This window comes from Aquila chrysaetos, chromosome 21, assembly GCF_900496995.4.
Source record: "Aquila chrysaetos chrysaetos chromosome 21, bAquChr1.4, whole genome shotgun sequence".
In the NCBI taxonomy this organism is placed as follows: Eukaryota; Metazoa; Chordata; class Aves; order Accipitriformes; family Accipitridae; genus Aquila; species Aquila chrysaetos.
In genome coordinates this window covers 3,979,169-4,002,081 of record NC_044024.1, presented here as the reverse complement: position 1 = coordinate 4,002,081, position 22,913 = coordinate 3,979,169, and the positions used below count along the sequence as shown (strand labels likewise).

Below are 22,913 nucleotides of genomic sequence, written 5' to 3'. Positions count from 1 at the left end.
AACAATATATGACACAAGTAGCCCAAACCTGGGTTTTGGCACTTGAGAAATAGAAAGGTCACATGCTGAATTTGTCTTGCTTGTTAAGGAGTCTTTAGCTGGCTCCTGGGCAGCTCAAATAGAAAGGAGAGCTGCAAGGAATTTGTTTCTGAGGGTTAATTATTTTGTTATCACAAGAGCATTGGAAATCAGTTATTCTGCTCAAAATATTATTTTTAAAAGCATAATATGTTTTACAAACATAACATTCCAATTGTGAAGAAATTTCCCTTGCTGCTACAAATTATTTTATATTTCCTTCCTGGAATGTAAAAAAAAAAAAAATTCCTTACCTTTCTACACAGTCGGAAAGTCGAGAGCAGTGGTTGGAAGCAGGTGCATCGTGACCTCCCACAGCATATAAAAACCCGTTGTACGTTGCGACACCAACGCCCCCTCTTCTCTTGGACATCGAAGCACATATACTCCACTTGTTTGTGTGCGGATCAAAACATTCCATTGATTTTAAACAGGAGCTCCCATCTCGTCCACCAACAGCATACAGTCTGGGATAATCACCCACAAGAAGGCAAACAATTTCAGTCTTTAGTCTCTCATTTTAATAGGAACTTTATTTGGTTAACTTCATTCAGACCACTGTAGAATTATCATTATGCCCATTATTTGCTACCTGACAGCTACGCTCTGGAACTTTCTTTGCACAAAGGGTTTTGCATGGTACATGAAGGAAGTTACATTCTTCATTTGCAGTGTAAATTTTCAAGCAGTCACATATGAAAATTAATCTTAAAAATGCATGTCAGCTTCTTGAAATGTGAGCTATAGATTGAATTTAATTGAAAGATGCTATGTATGTTTGAAACATATGGGTAGTATTCCCTATGACAGGCTTATGGAGTATTTGACATCTTAGTATTGCATTAAACATTTTTCCTATGTAGTTAATATGTAAAAGAACTTCAATAATATCATTATATATCAAAAGCGTATGTCAAAAATATAATAAATATATTTTGCTCAATGGGCATATTTTAGAAAATCTGCTGGACAGAAGTTACCATTCAGGTATGTCATCTTGTCTGTCCAGCCTAAAGGCACTTAGCAAACAACTGGAGATTTGAACCAGCTGATGTTGAGACAACATGTAAGAATAAATGGTGGAAATCCACATTAAGAAGCAGGGGGGGGGTTGTGGCTTTTTGTCAATGAATTTTACAAAGCCTGAAGTTCTTTTGTATTTCAAGCTAACTTGGATGCTGCTAGACTACCATAGTATGCATACTGGATATAATAGCAGACGTGTTTAGATGTTGAGTGTGCCAACTGTTCAGGTCCCTTTCAAATCCTGGCTATTACTTACTGCCATGAAATTGAATTTACGTAGTGCAACTAATTAGAGACCTCGGCAACACGTGGAATTGTCCAGAGTAAGTCACCTAAAACAGATCAGTTGAAATTTGCTTGAGAAGTGCCTGGTTTTCTCCAGTGACTGGAAAAATTTTTAGACTGCTCTGATGTATAATTTAACTAAAAAATTCTTGACCACTGTTAGAATAATACAAAATTTCTCTTCTAATGTTTGTGAATGGAAGACAGACTTGAGTTCAGTTGTGCAGTTTGTTGCTCGACCCATAAAAAACTTAAGGATTTGATTTGTTTTCTTTTCACATCATGCCATTAGATACAGACTACTTGTTTACACAGCTTTCACAGAGAGAGGAAATCACTGTATATACAAACAGATTGGTTGGGATTTTTTTGTTTTCCAAAACGTGTCTAGAAACATGGTAGTGTTTCCCATTCTCTCAGGAAAAGAACAAGTATACCATTATTGACTGATGTTTTCAATAGACCATTTATTGGTCAAAAAGTGTTGCTCCACAGAACTTAAAGTCTTTTCTGGTGAGTTTGAATAGAAAAAAAATATGGTGTGACTTAGGAAAACAGGAAAAGGAGAAGCATTCTGCTTGGTTAGACCGCAGCAGTAGCACTGAATGATGGACATTTGATCTCAGCTTCCCCTGGTATGCCAGAAATTACATCACTAGACTAACAGACATGATTTAAGCCAGGCTGGAGACAGCTTGTATCAGGAGTGATTGAGAACAGAGTCAGGATCAGGCTGGATTTCCTCTTTGACAAAATGGTTTCCTGCATGTTGCTGTGGAAGGTACCAACAGGAGTTTCTGGTGAAGTTCATGCTGAGAACATTTCCTCTGAGATACAACAGGGACTTGAACGGACAGTTCTGCCTCTCTTGGACTTTTGAGTTAGTGATTAAAATCATGTCATGTTTGAATGCAAAACCCTGACTCGTATGTGAAGAAGTTTTGCATTGGCAAATACCTGTTTGCTGACATCTTTGTTTCTGCTCTTTATCCTTCTCTTCCTCTGGAATTTAAGAAGTCAACAGGGAAGCCAGTGATAAAGTTTCAGGATAAATGCAGTTGTCTGCCTGCCACTGTAATACTCCCAGCCCCTACAAACTGTCATTGCTAAGAGCTTTCCACAGATTTAAATAAGAAGGAAGGCTGGCTCAAGCCACAGTTTCCAATATAACCTGAGGCCTTTTACAAGGCTTTTGTATTTCCAGCATCAGACTATGCTGCTGAAGAAGGAAAACAGAATTCTGTTAGGCATTAATTTATGAATTGTTCTTCCTCTTGCTGAAATACAACTCCTTTCAAATAGGAACATACAAGAAGGTGTAACACACTGTTCATTACAGGTTACACGGTAGATTTATGCATGCGTCTGTTCCCATGTAAAAGTGCTTGAGTGGCTTCAGTGTCTTAGGAGGATGTTTAAATAAGTTTCTAAAACCTTGTTGGGAAAACCAATGTACAGTGACCACATGACCTCAGTGTATTTAAGCAATAGGTGAAGGACAGAATAAATTTGGGTAGGATAAGACTTACAGAAGGCTGTTTATTCCATACCTAATTATTAAACTTGTCTTCCTTTCATTGAACACACCATATACCTTTAACCTTTTAAAAATTATTCTTGATTGTGAATTGTATTTTAAAATTGTAGATGCATGCAGGAGATGTAAAAAGACAGATGAATGACTGTTTCTGTACACGTTCTTTCAAATGATGCTTCCTTAGACATAGTAATTTTAAAATGTAAACATAAACTTGGAATATTTTTTTAAAGTAGCTGATCTTATATTCCCATAAGTTATATTCCAGGCAAAATCCTGATACGCATGTAATAACATTTTCAAATTGCTGTAACTTGAAAGGGCTGAAATATGTTTAAAACATGACTGCAAGTTTGAAAACAATTTACCACACAACAGAGGAGAAGCTTTCCTTTCTTATTTTTGTGCATTATATTTTCTTTTTGTTTTCTCGAGGTAATTAATTACTGTAAGATTGAAAAGAAAATTTAAGAAACTGTATTTCCAAGGAAGGAAGCAAATGAAAAACCAAAGAGAGTTTTTCCTGTTGACATACTTGCTATTTAATGCTGCAACCCCTACGGTGCTTCTAGGGGTTGACATGCTAGCAACGTAATTCCATTGCCGTGCTTGTGGGTCCCATCTTTCTACGGTATTAAGGTAACTCCATCCATCATGGCCACCAACAGCATACATTGGTCCTTCAAGCATTGCTACTCCTTAAAAGATAGAATTTGGAACAAATTACAGCATCTAATAAGTTCAGTGACCAATACTGTATTTAACTTCATACTTTAATTCCCTGAATGCAGATAAGCAATTTCAGCTGGTATTAAACTATCTAAAAGCTGCCTTGCCATTTGGTAGAACGAACAAAGATAAACAAAATACATCATATACAGTGCTTTTCTGAATAAGCATTATCTTTTGCCAAAAGATTAGAGGAAAGCTGCTTTAGTTCTGATGTACTCTTCTTGGACTTTTATCTCTTCCACTTCTGTTGACCTTGTTGAGACAAATTTGAGCCCCTAAATGAGAAACAATGCTGTTCTTTTAAAGAAAGGTAAAGGTTGAGCCAGGCAATGAAAAATACGCCCAAACCAGCCACCTATCCTTCTTCTGAGCCAGCTGAAGCTCTGTGCTCCTGCTAGCATGAAGCCTGAGTGGGTGTTTAGCTGGCTGTCCTTACTAGCTGAAGTACCATAAGGTTTTAATGCCTGTAAGGGGAAGACACTTTTGGATAAGAGCTGGCCTGTATCTGTTGTCCTTGGGGCACAGGAGAGCGAACTTGGCTGTCTCTGCAAAGCTCGGTGTGGACATACCCTGCGTGGTTGTCCTTCTCCAGAGAGAAGGCCTTTGGTGGCTCCCCTTTGGGCAGCTGCTGCTGCCACTGCTGTTTGCTTCCTTTGTTAGGTAAGGCAGAATGTTTGAATCTGGCTGCTTAAAAGTTTTCTAAATCCGTCTTTTCAGGCCTAAATATACACGGCCTGATTTTTTCAAAAGTGCTAACTCTCCCCAACATCACACTGAAGCTAATAGGAGCTGTAAGTGTAAGGCAGCTTTGCAACCCAGGCTGATGCACAGAGAGAGGCCTAACTTTGGGTACTCAAATTTACCGCTGTGTCCTACTTGTTGGGCAGAATTATGCCCCAGCAGTTGGTAATTATAAAGACTTCAATGAGAATTATTTAATCTATTTTGTCTTCTTTCCCTTTGCTACCTACTAGTATTTGCTTTTATAAATTTGACAGACTAGCCGGTAAGAACCTTACGCTATACGTTCTCCACTGAGAGGTGGAAAAGGTCATACAGGCCACAAAGGTTTATCAAATAATTCTGGATCAATCTTTTTCTATTATTCATTAAAATAAAAATATTCTATGCCATTTTAACTTATCAATGATTTCAAGCAATACCTGTTTCTGTAAACTTAAGAGAAGCCAGGTTTTTCACAAGAACTGTGATCTATAAATCATTCAAAAATCACCATATTCCCTCCCTTACAGTCTCCTCAACTGTAAACTTATCCTTATTTTTTTATAAGTCCAGAAATAAATTCTAGATTTCATATTCATATTATTTCTTCACTGTGAATGTCATAAAATTATGGCAATAGGCAACTGTCTTTGAAAAATATCTTCTACAAATATTGCTATGTTATTAAAAGTTTTAAAATTTATGTCAACAGTGTTTGCATCAATCAAAATTCATTTGTATGTGATGGAAGGTATTTACAAAGAAAGAGCACCTCTTACCTAGGCCATGTCTGTGTGTTGACATAGGAGGCATTATAGTCCAAACTTTGGTGATAGGGTTGAAACATTCAACAATGTTAGAAGTTTTCAGACCATCTCTTCCTCCCACAATATAGAGCTTGTTGTCAATTACTGCAACTCCAAACTGTAATCGTCTACCATTCATAGTACAAATTTGTATCCAACTGTTAGTCCTAAGGTCATATTTTTCAATTGTAGTGGTACCTGTTAAAAACATAAGTATTGTGAGATAGCCATGAACGGATGAGTACCCAGCAGTCAGTAGTTGGTACAACCCAAAACTTTATTAAATTGTAAAACATTGAAATTCTGTGTGTGGAATTTACTGTGGCTCTTTGAGAATTTCAGTTACAAAATGTGCACCTGATGAGAAAGCTGCATTAATTGCATGCATATATGATTGTCAAATCTATGGGAATAAACTGGGGGCAAGAAAATGCAGAATTAAATGCCACAAATTTTTTTAATATTGAAAATTTTGGAGAGAAGTTAAATCTGTTACTTATTTAAATACCGTGAGGGTAGGTTTTTTTGTGGTTTGGTTTTTCTTTTTTTGTATTCCTTATAAACATGGTACGTCACAACTATGTACTCTTTAACCATGCTTCTGCTTAAACCATTAGCGATATCAAAACTGGAAAATGTATCCACATGTCTGTCTGTCTTAGGATTTGGGCATGCATCTTCATGAATAGTTTGGATATTTTCCTTTTTATGGTGGAGACAGGCAGAAGACTGAGTTGTGTGTAAGTACACACTTGGTTCCCACAGGTAGCTTCCCTGAGGTTCGTCTTTGCAGCAGCCTTGCAATAACTGCTTGTCTGCTATAATGTATAAGCTGTATTTTCAATTTTTTCAGGTCACGGAACTTCTAGTAATGTTTTTACTGCAACTATTCATAAGGCCCTAGCTCTCTGCCATTCAAAACTGACACTTTTCCATGCACTGGCTCCTGTCAGTCACCCAGCAGCCGTAATTGCTCCTTTGAGAGCTGATTCAGCACAGTGGGGAGATGGCTGAGTAACAACCAAGGTAGAAGAGACAATTGCCAGTTGCACATACAGTGCACCCTGGAGCTCAGCTTCAGCTCAACTGAAGGTAACCAGATGAGAAAAACAGAGCTGATTTCCTGCCTGTTCTTTGACTGAGATTTGAGACTAGAGAAATAGTATTTTGAGAATTACAATAGGCAGTTAGTGGCTAAGGAATGATTTACAACAGCAAAACAACCATGCAATAAAGCAGAAAAGAAAGGCAGCATTTGGTTTAGAGATCTGCTAGAGATCATCTACTATACTCGATAAATTTAGTGAAATAAGAGTTTATCTCATGATATCTTTTCTCTCCTCTACATGCTTTTCCAGATGTATAGACCAGGAAAGAAACTACCAGATTCATCTGCAATAAAAGAAAGAAATTCTACTTTTTCCCCTTTCCTGTCTTCTTTTATTCTGAGCAACTAGATTTCTTTGACTGTTCTTTCCATTTTGTTAGCCTGTTTGCTCTTTGCTTTGATTCCTTCTCATTTATTCTATGCTAATATGTGAGTGCCCCAAAGTTCTCAGTTTCAAAAGAAGTATCTCACGCTAGCTAAAAAAACAGGAAAAATACATTAAGGTATACAGTGTGTTCATACATACCCTGTAGGCTGTAATTTTTACAGAGGCTGGAAGGTAGGTTTTGAAAGTTAGTGTGGTTTAGGCACACTCACATTTTTTAAAATACCAGCCCAAAATTAGCTCTTTGATCTTCTGAACATTTGAAGTTGAGATTTGACTTCATATACCACCTGAGATAAGCACAAAGCCAAACCTGGCATTTCCTGAGAGTTTTCTTTATCACAGAAAGCGTATTATTGCCAGAGGTGGTAGTTACTCCTTCTCAGAGCTGTTCTTCCAGTGCATCGTAGTCTCTTAGGTGCTGTTTCCTTTATTTTACAATCCAGCACAGGCTCAAAGTATGAGTCAGAGCTGTAGAGGACAGCAGGGAGGAGAGGAAGTGCTGTTCTTCTTAACCATCAAAAGGCAAAAGTTCAAACAATTGGCTTTATTCCAAAGTAATAAGTAAAAGAGGCACCAACAGGAAGTGCAGATGTTGACTGAAATAGCCCTTTCTTTGTATAACCTTTACTGAGAAAAACCTATTAGAAAATCTATTCTTAGTTTCATGGAAGTTAGTTTAAAAATTATCTTGAATTCTCGGTTGTTTTATATAATTCATAAATTATCAGTATTGCTAATGAAACTATACTAATTGCTGCAGTTTAACTTCATTTTGCTAAGTTGTCCTAAGAATGAGTGGTTTCATGTTGTGATGGTGATGAATGTGTATTTTGCACTTGATATGATTGCATAGAGATAGTAAGGTAGCACTGCAAGATCTCTCATATAGGAAAACTCAGTCATCAGCAACTTTTTGCAAACCATGAAATGGATTAGCTTCTTTGTGATTCTGTTAAAAGTGAACTCACACAGCTAAAAGTTCTACTGTTCAGCAAGTCGCTAGGCTTTAATTATAGTTCTTTGGCTCCAAGCTGTGGGTTTGAAGTTAAGGTTCCTGTAGAAAATGATTTAATATACTGCCTACTAAAGAGAATAGTGTAATGTGTAAAGCTGTAAGCTGATTGCAGTTGTGAAAAATCAAATAATAAAAACTGGAATACGTTTATAACATTTAACTTTCAACTACAAACCTGCAAAAAACCTGTGTATGAAGTCCTGAAAAAAAGCTGCACTTACTGTTGCACTTATGGTAAAATACAAATCTTTCCATCTGAAATTTTATAATAAGAATTGATAAGCTTTAGCTGAGAGTTCTCTATAGTTTAGTAATGCTTTTTGGTTTTATTTTCCTCTTCTTTAAAAATTTTTCCAGCCTTCTAACTTTTGTCAAAAAATGGAGCACGGGGTTCTAAAACAACATTAAACTAATCTTGAAGTATTTTGAATATTAATTTTTTCTTCTGATTTGTAAAGTCAAACTATATACACAAATTCTTGCAAAACTTAATTTTAAAATCACCATCTGAATCAAACTTCTTTAGTCAGCTCTCCAAGCTGTATGTATATCATTTACAAACAAATGATTCTTGCAATAAGAAAGAACATCTAACACATAGGATTGTGCTCTGTGATTTTTTTTTTTCCCTCTTTTTCTTCCCTAAATTGCTCTTTTCCTAACAGAAATCTTCAGATGATTGTCATATATTCTCAGGGTGTCTGGAATACAATTAATTAATAGAATTAAATTAATTTCTGAACTTACCTTTAGTGGCATCCATACCTCCTACAGCATAAAGTGCGCCCACTGTAGATTTTCTAGGTTTAGTTCGAGGACTCTGCATCATGGACCGTCTTTCTGGCAGAAGATGGTACTTCATAGCCTCCATAAGAAGTTTCTGACACTCTAGGTCGTCTGCAAACATGGGACTATTTTCTAGATCGGCTAGTAACTAGGAAATGAAAAGTGAGGGACTTACATATATCTAAATCATCAAAATTGTATGTACTTTAGTGATTTGTTGCTACAAACACTCATTTTCAGGTCACTTCTCACTCAAGCTTTGCTGGAAACTCTACTTTAATGCAAGCAAAACACTTAAAGACTTTTTGTCCTACCTTTATATTATGTCGTCTTTGCTTTATTTTTCCTGAAAACTTTCTTTTAACCTTTAGAGAAGGTTAAAATTGTGAATGTAGTACTGCACCCTCTGAATGCAAAACTCCTTTTGATGTGATTATAAGCAAATCTAACATATAGTACTGGACATCTCTATGAATATTAGAATATATTAAATATATTTTAAATATAGTAAATATTTTTAAATTAAATGTATATAGTATTTTGATACTTAATCCAAAGTTTAATATTTGCAGCTCCAATCATGGAGATCCATAAAGATGCTGTAGTGTCCTGACAGTTCCGATATTCCTATAAGCTTTTCTGATGAGATATATAGATACTTCTATGACACAGATACAACAGTGTCAGCTTACTATAAAACAGTATGTCCATCTCTGGAACTTATTCGATGAAGTGACTCTTTCAGTCTTAAATGGCAAGTAACGTCAATGGTCAGAATAGGCAGCAATAACCTAGACCCTTTTGGTTTTGTCTACTTTTTATGGCAATGAAGAAGTAAGTATTGTGCCTTATCTGTCCTGCAGTTTGGTAAATCTAAATAAATATCTTTGTAGGGTATCTAAGTTGCTCTGTTATTAGAGGAAAACTACTACTGTTGCTAACCAACAAAGAAACACTGTACTTTTGTAATACTGCTTGACTGACATATTTATAGAGATAATTTGGAGCCTAGTAATTACACTGGCATTGTGGGATTTTTTTTTCATCTGCTTTTACAAATAATAAACATATCTACTATAAAGTTAAAAAAAAAAAAAAGGGAAAAAAAAACCACCAAAAAAACCCACCAAGAACCCCCAGCCAAAACCAGAACCTTTCCGCAGAATTCTTTTCTCTAAATGATGCTTGAGGCAAGCATTTCAGCTGCTAGTAAAGTGCCCCGTTAGCCCTTCACATTCATACCTGGGGTGGAAGTAGAGGCAGTCTAATATAAGAAAGAAGCATTCCTAGGTCTTGTTGCCGGTTTTGCAAATCATGCCTCACCCACATCATTAATGCCTGGAATATTGCTTCTTCGTCTGGAACGTTGATGTCATCGCTAGACAAGAGCTTTGCAATTTCATTAGCAGGGAGCAAAAGAAATTCCTGGTTTTTTATTACTTCTGTGAAGTGTTCCTAAAAAGAAAAAAAGATATCAATGCACTGATGATTTTCACACCTTGAAATAACATTTTCTTAGATAATGTAGGCTTTGCATATATTTCATTCCTGTTCTGTTTTAGGGTATAGAGAAATGCAATATATATTCTAAAGACGACTCAATCTCCTTCTACCATTTAAAGGAGATTTGTGTTGCTCTTTGCTGCCTTACTCTTGCAGAACTGAAGAATAATACTCATCTTCACACTACCATGCTTACAGATGTGTTTGTCAGGCTTCTTGTCAGTATGTCCTGTCTTAGGGATTTGTCACTGAGTTTGGTCCATCAATGTGATCTTAACACTGCAGCTTAATAGAAACACAATTTGAAGATATAATGTGTATCTTAAGAAAGCCAAGTGGGCATTCAAATAAACTGTGTAACTTCTGTTACAATCAGATTCAAAAGTTTTAAGCAAATTCCATTGAAACCTTCCAATCCTTTTGCAATGAGCTGTGCCAGGCGTTGGCTGTATGTCTCTGCTCTTAGTAGCAGAAAATATAGCAGAGGAAATTAAACTCACTTTTCTAACAGTACTTTTTGGGCAATAGAAAATTGGACAAGTCCCAACAAAGGGGTCTCAGTCTTTAAGCTATTGCTGTGATTAAACTCACCGGCTCCAGAAATGGCCATGAATATTAAATCCCTAGAATTTTTCAAAGGATTATTTTTCATAAAAATAATATATTATACAGTCCAGTTACAACAATATTAGAATTGATATAAAACTACATTAAGTATGTTTGCTTGTGCTAATTCCAAAGGAAAAAAGAAATTTTGTTGAGAGATGGGGTTTTCACGTTACTTGCAAAGAAATGCATGTAGGAATTCATGTCTGCATTTGAAATATTAATTTCCATTTATGTACCTGGAAGTAATATATCTTATTTGGGAACCAGACTGAAATAGGGCAGATGAAGAAATTTTAGTAACTGATATTTGTATTATTTGTTTTCAGTAGTTTCTTAGCTTTCTGTTACTCTTTTGAAAAGAGTACCAAGGATGCAAATATAGAAGTATCAGTGATTAAAGGAGATGTTAACTTTGCTCTGTTATGCATATCCTGCTTTAATATTTTGTGACATTCAGAGAATAGGAACAGGAAGGCCAGTCCACATTTAGTTACAAATATAGCACAAGATGTTTATCAGAACAAGCTCTATCTGCACAAAAAAGATACCAGGCAGGAAACTGTTAATACTTTGCATCAATGGCTAAAGTAATCGAAGGGAAAGGTCTCCATTGTGTCTGTTTTTATTGAATGGATGTAGTGTTTATAGCTGATTATTTTCTGAAAATATTTAAATACTACTAGCTCATTTGAATGGTCTCTATATTCACAATACAACTTTATAGTCTTTCCCCTAAGGTACAGTTTTTCAGGTGGTTGAAGTTGGCATGAAACAAAACAGAATGTTTTATTTATCCTCTTCCACAACATTTGTGTTTGTATGCATTGTTATGATCTCTTATTTTCCAGAGTTTTTAATATCACTTCAAGGGTTTAAAAGCAAATTTCCCTTAAGGTTATTTCAAAGGGATGCAGATTTCCTTTTCTGTCTCTAAATTGTCAGTAGCTGCAAACTTGGTAGGTGGTTTTATGACATGCAAGGTCCTCTTTCATGGCAGCACTCTCAATCTGTGTTGCACGCAAGATACAGGAGGTGGTTCTAGAGGTGGAAATGCTCCCGGTTGTTTTCAGGAAGACATAGGGTAAAGCTGATATACACAATACTGCTCAGTCTCATAGATTCATCACGATTCTTCACATTAGACAGTGTTCTTAAAGAGCCAAGTGCCATTTCTGTGACACACACACAGTTTCAAAAAATAGTATAACTCCTGGGGAAGACTGGAGGGTTCAAATGGTTAAAAAAATCTAGACAGAAAAGGCTCTCTTATTGTCTGACATCATAAAATCCTATGTCTAAACATATGCTTTTATTTCAATTTTGCAGAAATCTGGACCATGAATTTTAAATGCTTAAAGTTCATACCCATGTGCTGGGGCTGGTGGGAGAAAAGAGGCAACAAGAGTGGGAATTCCTGATTTTGGCCAGGTATAAAATGGTGTGGAGCAGCAAGGACAACACTATTACAGAGCAGCTGAGGGAACCTCTATCTTAAATGCCCTTTTTCAAACCTTAAAATATAAAAGGAATTTAGATTGCTGCTAAACAAACCATTCATTAGTGTGACAGGAAGGAGCACAACCAGTGCCCTCAATCTGCACATGCCACTCTCATTTATTTCAGCATGTAGAAGTGTACAATCTCTTGCTGGAATGCTCTCAGCATTATGAAACCTCTAAACTGGTTTTGACATACTACGCTAATATTTCAAGCATAAAGCTGCCATGTGTCTCCTAACAAGTAGTTCTTTTTATATCTATTTAGCTGTAGCAGTTGCTATTCTTTTTGTGTTTAAAGTTGCTATAGCACATCTTGTTGCCCTGAATATTTATCCCTTGATTTGGTTTCACAGCAAGCTATCTTGCTTCTCTGTTTCCCACGCTCTGAATATTCATTTCTTGCTTTGAGCCAGAGGAGGATTATGCTCCAGTCAGGGATGTGCTTCTTTTTAGCATTCCAAATCTTTCCAATACATTCTTTATTTTGGCTCTTTTTATGTGTGTCTCACCTTAAAATCAGCTTTAGAATTTCCTTTGTGTTGAATCAAAAGCATAAGAATGGGCCATTGCTGTTCGCCTCACGACATTATCCATGTTAAGGCCCTATTACATTTTTGGGAAGAAATACGTACCAATCATACTGCAAATTTAAGTTCAATAAGTATATCCTCCTACAAGGCAAAACTCTGAAATGGGAGAAAATAGAACTGAATATTTCTTTTTCTAACCATGCTTTTCTCTCCTTCCAATACTTCTGTAACGGTCACAGTTTTTAAATTTCCCTTTGGAGACTGAGCTGGGCAGAGATGTCCCTGCACCAGGGACTTCACAGAACCGACCCTGCCAGCGTAGGAAGGGCAGAGCCACTGCATCAGTCCTGGAGAGAGCAGCAGCCCTGAGCTCTGCTCAGCTGGCTCTGCTTCACCAAAGCCCATATGTTTTCCAAGAGAGTATTCACACTTGCTGTTAATATTATAATTGCAAAGCAGTTAGATTGTTCATCTTACCATAGTGTATGTATGTGCCACCTTCAGGAGCTCTGTGCAGCCCTGAGCATCTCCGAAAGAGCGTATCCCCAGGCAGTTGGAAGGATGGAGCTGCTTCATGAGGAAGTTGCAGCATACCTCAATAACCTGGGATAGCTGGAGAAGACAAGCTGCAGCTAGCAAGCTTTCTATAGTGTCTTCCTTTAATTCTAGAATACCTGTGCAGTTTGCATATAGGGGAACAAAAAAGTTTTCAGTCATTTTCTTTGTATTTTTATTATTTGAAAGCTTCCCACTCCCCAGTTTTTCTCATCCTCTGAAAAACTTTGAAAAGAAGTGTCCTGTGATTCACAAATTCATTGTCCTTTCTTGCTGAAGGATTCTTTAAACATATGTTTTAACAGACTTAAAGGATTTGGTAGATTTTGAATACAATGACTGGAACATTTTTATTGAAGCTTTAACAGTATTAGATCTGATTTTGCCTGAAAAAAAAGTAAAATAAAAAGCAAGGTGTGATTAGAGAAAAACCTTTCCTAAAATTCATGTATTAATTCATAAAAATATATATATCATAAGTTTATATTGCACACAAGAACTTCAGTATCGAAAGCTAGGAAATGCCAGCAGTGTGTGCAGGAAACCTGATTTCTTCCATCATCTACTTCTGCATTTAAATTTTTAAGGAAATTATTACATGACGTGGGAATTCCGTTATGTTCATAGATAGACTGAAAGATGTTAATTTAATAAGATCTTCCATTCTTGTTGTTCAGTGGACGGCTCAATTCCGTAACACACAGCACTAAAATCCTATTCTGAAAAAAGAACTGTAGGGAGTTTTTTATGACTGCGTTTTCCATTTATCATTACAACATCCAATTGCCTCAGAAACAGTAATTTCTTTTCCAACTTCTGTGAAAGGATGATACACACCATCTCCATTTGACACATGGAGAAGGGTGGTATTGAGAGATTACAGTCAAAATTATCATCAGAGTAGAACTGTAAGAGGTTTCTTGTCCAAAGTTCACTTCTGATTTATTTCAGAACATGTAAAAAATTCTGAAAGTTATAGCTTTCGTCTCTGAAAGCCACATTTATATTTCATTACCTAGGAAAAAAGTAGCACTCAGTTTAGAGGCTTGGTTATTATCGCATGAAAACCTATGACAGAGGCAGTAGGAAAATTCAGTTTTCCATAGCGGTCTTCAGCAGTCTTACCTCAGCACAATCCCATCTCTTTCTGATGTCCCTTGCTTTGTAACTTAAATAGACCTTCCAACTTCTGCAAGAAATGAGGAAGGGCTGGCAGGATGCAGAATAGGGCAATGTTTGGGTTTGATTCTTACTATACAACTCAATAGTTACTGAATGTATATAGCAAAACTGGTACATGTTCTTGTAAATAAAGACTGCAATATAATGCCTCAAAGCAAAGGGTGAATCCTGATTTCAGAAGCAAACTTACACTATTTCATAGTCTGGCATTTGCTTTTGGAGTCTTATATATGTTCTTTCATACGGTTTTGCATTAAGTAAACTGAGAGAAATGAAATTTAATCAAGTGGGATGATTTTGAGATACATGTGGATAATAAGCAGCCCACCACCCAGCTTCTTTGTGCTTGTACTAATCTATTTCCTCGGGTAATGTATGCTAATTCAGTGCCACAATATCACTACATTATAGATGTTATGCAGCATTCCCTCTCGCCCCCTGTATTTATCCCCTTGGTTGTACCCACAAACAGGGTCTATTTTGTGTATAGAAACTTACATTTCTGATCTGGATTGCAGATTGCTTAACCTTCTCAAGATATCTCTCTTTATGCAACAGTCCAGATTTATGAAGTGCCTTACCTAGCAAGTGAAGGTGTCTCCTGTTTTTAACGTTTATGCTAATGTCAATATGGTGAATATAATGGGGGTCTTTATTTTACTTTGGGGTTTTTTTATTATTATTATTTTAAGCCCTTTTAAAGTACTGTAAAAATATCAATAGATACCTGTGATACATCTTCCAACCTCCCCATCTTAGTATTGAAATGGTGTTATTTCATTCAAAAGCAAACAAGCAAGCGAGGTCCTGTGTGGGACATCAGATGACAATGATCTAGTGAATGTTATTGATAATAGCGGTTAGCTGAGGGGATCGATCAGTTTAGGAGTAAATGTTCATAAATTCAGAAAGTTGTTATTCTGGTCAGTTAAATATTGTTACTTCTTGGGGGGATAATTTTCTCCTTTTGAGACTTGGGTATTTTTTTGTCACAGAACTGCACAGGTTTCCCTTTTACCTTTCTGGCTGGAGTGGTTGTCATCTGCATAGAGAGACTTGCCAAATACCAGAATATGCAGACTTCCAGAATCTGCATAGGTTTGAATGATCTGGATATTTCTAATTGTAGTATATACTAACATAGTGGTCATGTTCTACAGCATTTTCCCCTGTTCACTATAGAGCAGATGAAAGGGGTTTCACAGTTCTCTGACTTGGTCTTTTTGGCTATTTGGTTCAACCGTTTCAGATTCAGCAGTACAGGGGTAATTGTGGAAAATGGGAGAAAAGGAATTGCGGAAAAAACGTATATACAGCGTTCTGGTATTAAAATAAAATATTTAATTTCATTAAGATAAAATCTCTATAATTTTTCAAGAGAACATAAGTAAACCTTTTTCAGAATGTGATGGCACTTTCTTGTAGTAAAAGTTGCTCTGCTTGTGGGTGTGATCCTATTCCTGTTTTTCTCCAGTTATTCCTACTCAAGAACCTTGAGTGAGCCAAATAGCTGCCACCCAGGCAGACGAGCTCTATAGCTACCCGTGACAGGAAGGCTCATAGTACACTCTTCTGTGTCACTGCATGAGGTGGGCAACAGGCAAAATATGTTCTTCTCTCATTAAAATTCTTGAAATAATTTGTATCCAGTTAGAGACAGATGTCTAATATGAATTTATGTGTTAAATTTTCTGCATATCTTCTAGAATAAGTTATTATATAAAACACTAACATTTATTCATCCTCTCTAGAGAAAGTTTTAAATCATGTATGCATGTATTTATGTACTAGTATGAAATGGAAGAAGCGACAATTATGTATGCATTGAATACATTTTATCTTCCTTTACAACAATGATGTGGGTAATGGAGGAAGAATTACCTGTGTAGGCATAGCGCACCAAAGCTTTCAGCGCATCAGGGTCTACTCCCTCCATCTTGATCTCCTCTTGTTTTGCTTCACGCACATCATTAGTAAACATTGCAGCAAAATAATCAGACACTGCACTGAGAACCAACCTTGAAATAAAAGCATTTTAGGACTGCAAATTACTTCATAATCTCAATAGCAAGCATGAAATCCAGTATTATTATATAATAAATTGCGTGTGGAATAGAAACGTTATCTTTAGCATAGGATTCAAATCTTATAGCAGTGAGCAATAAAGTTAAAAGGGTAATTAGTAATCTAAATTTCTCCCATAGTTCTTGTTTGGGCAGATTTTCTTCACTGATCTTGCTATAGTTTGACAGCAGCAAGAAGGGAAGATGGACAATATCAATGGTTCATGTTTGAATTTCATTCTATTTGAAATAACGAATATGAAACGTTGATCACATCATTTTATTCCATTGTTAGTTGATGCCCTAATTACAGTAACCGTGCATTCATAATTAAACGGGGTAGGCATAAATTGACCTAGCATTCAGAAATTTCAGGCTTTGACGCCATGTAAACAATACTGGGAAATGTACCTGTGAGCTGGAATCTTTTGGTCTCCAACTATAAGAAGAACATCACACAGCTGCTTCTGCTGCAGATAATTTTCCATTTTGCGGAAAGTTTGTTCTGCATGGTTTGTAGACTGGAAATACTCATCTGAGCCATTGGTGTTCATTCCAAACAGTGAGCTGCTGGTCGTTGACAGCCTGCAAGGGAAAGAGGCAGCGTGAGGAGTGTAGCATTATAAACGCTGATTATGTTCTTCCTGTAATTTTTGTTCAAATGGCAGTACAGAAATGTTTAAAATTACAAAGCTCTTATGATCCTGGTCTTACTATCTTTCTTCCATTTTTTTTCTGTTTGGTATCTGCAAGTTTTCATTTATAAGGCTGCACATAAACTGTAGTTTACTACAGTTAACTGTAGTAGGTGGTGCTATGGAGTTTTCCAGTTCCTAGCAGTTTTGTGTCAATGATGCACTGTTTGCGCAGCATTGATGGGATAAATGCAGCCTCCTGATAATTCACAAACAGAATACGTAAAAAACAAACCTATTTTCCTGTGATACTAATAGCTAAAATATCTTGTGGTATGAAATTTTGGATATCACGTGTCTTTAGGTCGTATTTCTGTTTCTCTTCATACTCTGCACGTTAAATTACATTACTAAATAGGAATGAATCAGAAGACAATTTGACAAGGACCATAGAATTCTAGACAAATTACCAAACTCAAAGCTGATGAAATCAGTACATTATATAGCCTTTAGAATCTGAATGCAAATAATAAAGACAAACTAATTTCTCTGCCTTTTCATGGAAATGCACGTTATAAATATATTCCTCCCACTCCAGAATTCTGTTAGCTGTCCCACTTATAAATACCCACACTGTTTTTTAAGACATCATTCGTTACTGCCTTTTAATATGGATTATGTTGCAGATTGAAACACCTTTTTGATATTTTCTTAGAAACATATTTATTTTTATATTCATCTGTTTTTAGTAAAATAGTAATGCATTTGTTGATATACATGTATATCACTTATCTTCACCACTATTTTAGTTAAAGATTTTTTTAGAAAAATGTTTTCTCAGTTTAATATCATATATTATTAAAATGTAAAGCACCTACTTTTTAAATTTCCAAGCCCAGCTAGGAAATAATGGTAGCTGCTTGATTAAATTTACTGATTGTCTTTGATACTGTTAATACATATTCATAAATTATTAGGAGAGATAAAATCTCTTCATGAAATTTACGTATTAAATTTAGCAGAATATTGGATTATGTTCACAATTGAACATCTAGTTCAGAAAAAACAGAAATAAGAAATGGGTAAATCAGGTTGAATCAGTAATATTATCAGAAAACAGAGATAAGGTAGATCATACATTTTCAAAGATCATACCTCATTAAATAGCTAATCAGAATTCAAGGGAAATAATTAGAAATCAAATTATAAAGTAATATTGAATTGAGGCACGGTAGAGTTTTCTGTCCCCTCTGCAATACAAGAAAGTTACTGTACAACAGAGCTTTTCAGAATGGTATAGAACAAAATCTTGGTTGGTATGGCTATTGTGTGGCCGGGTTTTTTCAGACATATCTCTTTTTTCTATCTGAAAATCTACCAATACGAAGTTTTCTGGATTTCTGTACTGCATTTATAGACGTCCCACAGCCCATTGGAATATGGCATCTTTTGGGCACTGGTATGTCAAACCCCCTCAGATCCCCAGTGTATTTGATGTCTTTCAGATGCACCAGAGTTCACCCTATTCATTCAGGCCTGGCCCTGCCAGACTCCCTGGATATGTAAGATCATTTACAGTCTGCAGAGACACGTTTTTTCTGGTATAACTGAGGTATGATGTCAGCCCTGAGGTGTATGTATGTGTCACCTGAAAAACAGCAGACCTGATGCATCTGAAATCCTCGGATGCACTGCGCATGTGCACTGTATGTGCACGTGTGTTTGTGTCTGGGCAATCTCAGATTATACTACTAATTGCAAACACATTAAGATATACCAAATAGTGCAATAAACTGTCTAGCTTTCTTTTGAAACTCTTTATTACAATTTCAAATGCATTTTCTTTTCTTTTTTTTTTTTTTTTTAAGAAAAAGGGCCAAATCAAGTTCACCTATAATGTGTATCCTTTGTACTTTACAGCTTACAAAAATTAATTTGTCTCAGTGAGTTTAATGACTATACTTTTTTATTTGTTTTCCTTCAATGCTTCATTGAAAATGAAGAAGCTGCAAAATTGGATTATATGCTCATTAGTTTTGCATCAGCTACTTGATGCCAAATTCATACTCTGTAACATCCTTCTTTTGCTATTTACCTCTTAAGCTTTGTTTAACATATTTCAGAAAATTATTTTTTCAAAAATATTTTTCAGATTCATTATATCCACTCTAAGTACTGTATTTAAGTATGTATTACACTGCACTTACCCTTGATGTTTGCAGAAATCAACTAAAATAATACTCAGAGATCTCTATTGCAAATGCACAGTACTAGTTTCCTGAAATAAATAATTTCCCATAGTGTGTATGTATTTGTGGGTAGAGCAAACTTTTGTAAGCTGCAAATATTTACAAAGGGACTCAAGGTCTAATAATTTCCTTCGGTCCTGGGTACTTTTTTCACATGTTTTGTAGAGTGACCTTTAACTACAGCAGAAATACCACTAACATAATTAATTATTTCAAAGATAGAGGTCTTCCAAGACTGAAAAATACTGGAAGCAAAAAAAGTGCTCCATTAACTTTGTTAATATTAATATTATAATTGCTGGTTTATCTTCAGCAGCTGATTAAAAATGGTAGCTATAGTATATTATGGAAGGGAAAAATTAAATTCAAAGGTAAATATTTATGTCTTATATAATATATCTATATATAAGATAAAATATTTCTATACTTTCCTTAGTGTACGACTGTCACTGCAGAGAACTCAAATATTGACCTTCAGAATACAGTACTGGGGATCAGCAAACTAAAGAAGACAGAGATTAAAGTATCTTCAAGGAAGAAGTCAGTAAAAATATCCTTGAGTCTGATGCTTTTATGTTGAATTATAATAGGGGATGCTCTGGACTGTAATACAGAGATAGGCAAGCTAGCTGTAACTGTGCTAGTATGAATATGTCTACCTGTCATATCTTGTTCTATGTGGTATGGGTTAATGTGTTGAGAACAGCACATTAAGAGAACTCAAGGTTCATGTGAACCTACTCAGAAAGGAAGAATGTAGAAGGTGGAGAAATATTTGTGTTCTATAAAATGTGTACAACTTTGGACAAACAAAATCTGAATATTGAATAACAGAAGTTTTCGAAAGTGCATTAGCCCTATAATGACCAAGGAATTAGTTTTCCACTACTTCCAAAATTATCAATGAACTGTTATGAAGAATCAGAAAACCCAAATTGCTTAAAGTCATCTTTGGGTTAGTGTTCGCTAGGATGCTGAGTTGTGCTAACACCATTAGCATTAGTAATAATGGCTTAAGAACATGGATTAGCCTAGAGAGAGCAGAGATAAATCTATATTTAAATGATTCCAAAGTAGCTGAGCTCCATGAATTTCATCTTAGGTAGAGAGCCAAGTGAAATAATTTCAGAGTTTTCCTGTAAGGATTTGTGAAGGATAGTGAAAATATGGTACCATTTTTAAAAAGAAGAAACATGAAATTTTGAAGCAGACAATATAAACCGAAAACTTGAAGAAATAATCAAAAAGCATTAAGCGTCTTGATGATAACAAGGAGATAAATACCAGCCAGCATGGCTGTTCAGAATGAATCATGTCATAACAACTTTTTTTTTTTTTTTTGACAAGATACAAAGCTTACTGGGAGAAAAACATTAGTTGTCAGAAGTCATCTTGACTTTTGGATGACTTCTGACACTATTTCACATGACGTTTTCAAAATTGAGCTAGGATGACACGTTTTAAGTGTAACAAATGTAAGAGATATGAATAACTGGTATAGCTACACTTGAAATTTAGCAGGGATTCACTTTCAAAGGCAGACGATGTTCAGAATGCATTCCAGGCAAAATCTGCCTCTGATGCTGCTCCATATTTTTATTACAGATAAGCCTATGATGGAAGCGGGGTTTAATTGTTACATCGATATATGATAGCAAGTCACAAACTTTTTGGGAACAGAGTTTAAATTCAGAGAGGCACCTTTGCCCTTGTCGTTGAACTTTAGGCAAATTTTTACTTTTCAAAGACCTGCTCACACTTGCGTATGAGTAATTACCTGAATAAACCACAGTCTAAGAAATGACAGTTGAGGTAACAGCTAGATTATACTGGACCCCAAGCAAGCTGTGTCTCAAAGATGATGTTGTGGAGGTCAAATGTCACCCTTTCTTTGGTTGGGACAATCGATGTGATGAGTTTTGGGATTCATTCCAGGCCTACAATTCTTTAAATTTCTAAATTATGTTAAAATTACTTTCTGTCTTCATAAAGTACTCTTCACTAATCAGTACGGCACACTTCATTAATCAGTATATAAAAGATAAATTCAATTTTCTTCATTATTTAATTGGAACATGATAAAACATAAATGCCATTTATTTGCCATGTCCTTTTTAAAATTCAGTATGTTCTTAAAGTGCCTCATTAAGTGTGCCTATGGCCAAAAACCAGAAAGTAAACCTGATAAGGAAGCTTAGAAGCATGATACTGCATGAAAACCAGGTGATGAAAAGCAGTATTTTAATTTTGTTGTTCTTGATGAGGCTGTTATTTCTATTGTTATGGTGACTACTTCTCTTTTGGATATTTGTCGAATGTACCTATTTAACCTGCTATAATATTTGTGAAATTCTGTTTAATCAAGTAACAGTTCAGTTACGTGTCACTCACAGACTTTGATTTTGGATCACCTTACCTCCACACTGTAAATCATACCAGCCATCAGCAGCAAACTGGATACCAGTTAGAGACATTAGGCATCCTAAGGACTTTATCATAGCTGAAAGCACCAATGTGACTTCAGCTCTGTGGTGCACTGTGTGTGCTTTAGCAGTGACAAGGCTTGAGACAAAACTGCAACTTCATCAAATTGGTTTGTTTGTGCAGCAATATTTACAATGCAACTCATCATTTTTTCTTTCTTTCATTTGTTTCTGCTTATTCAAGAAAACTGCAGTCAACCCCCCCATAGGCAGACTCTCTCCTATGCAGCTGTTTGAGCCCTGACCCTCTGTCTGTTGGGCAATGTCGGGGGGTTGGAGATTGAGAGATGCTGGTTTTCTACACGAAATCATAGGACCTTAGCATCTGTTAGAGATAAACCACATCAGTTGGCTGAGAAATAAGAAAAATATTTCAGTTAGGAAGTCATTTCTGAACAAAGGTAAAATAATAATGATAAAGTCGATGCACATGTACTGACTGCTTGCTGATATAAATGGTCATATATAAATATATAAATGTGGTCATCAGTAACTGTCCCAAACTCTGCCTTAAATTTTCTAGGGCAATTGCCCTCTTTATTATTTATTCTTTGTAAATATAACAGGTAAAGATTTTGTTGAAGTGGTTAGGGTATGGGTAAAAAACTTTGATCCAAAAGAGTATGGAAAATTGTACTATATGTTGATGACTGCTGAGGTAGTAACATTAACATGAGGTAGTAACAATGACAGAAAAAGATGTAGCAAAGAAATAAGCAATTGAAATATATAATTATTTAAGTTAATGGAGAGACTGCTGACTTCTAACCTATCTAAATTGAAAGTTCATACTGACAGTTCCTTTAGAACTTGGAGCTCTTGAAACTGCCTGGTTTAATGATTTTTTATTGCTAGTGTTAGCATAAACCTGCCACTTTTCTCAGTTGGCATTAGTTAAAATAACTCTCCATTTGGGATTACAAGTATAAGTGTGCATATCATTAAACACAGGAGCTTCAACGTATCACTGAAAGTGCTATAGCTGTTTTGAGTTTTGTTCTTCCCCCCAGACATGATAATATACAGATGAATGCCATTATGATTCATATCAAGATGAATTTGGGTTATGATATTTTGAATTCTCCTATGAATAGAAAGCATGTATTTGGTGGGGTAATTCC

At 35.8% G+C, this 22,913-nt stretch overlaps 1 protein-coding gene across 1 annotated transcript in view; it reads right to left on the bottom strand.

Annotated features, from left to right (window-relative positions):
• The window catches only part of KLHL4 (kelch like family member 4), a 46,067-nt gene that overhangs the window by 4,023 nt on the left and 19,131 nt on the right, over positions 1–22,913 (bottom strand). The window contains exons 2-9 of the mRNA XM_029996616.2: positions 16,837–17,010; positions 16,244–16,380; positions 13,103–13,299; positions 9,727–9,939; positions 8,446–8,632; positions 5,161–5,385; positions 3,462–3,624; positions 333–545 (exon numbers count right to left, since the gene is read on the bottom strand). Coding sequence (XP_029852476.1) covers positions 333–545; positions 3,462–3,624; positions 5,161–5,385; positions 8,446–8,632; positions 9,727–9,939; positions 13,103–13,299; positions 16,244–16,380; positions 16,837–17,010 — 1,509 coding nt within the window. The remainder of the gene's footprint in view (positions 1–332; positions 546–3,461; positions 3,625–5,160; positions 5,386–8,445; positions 8,633–9,726; positions 9,940–13,102; positions 13,300–16,243; positions 16,381–16,836; positions 17,011–22,913) is intronic.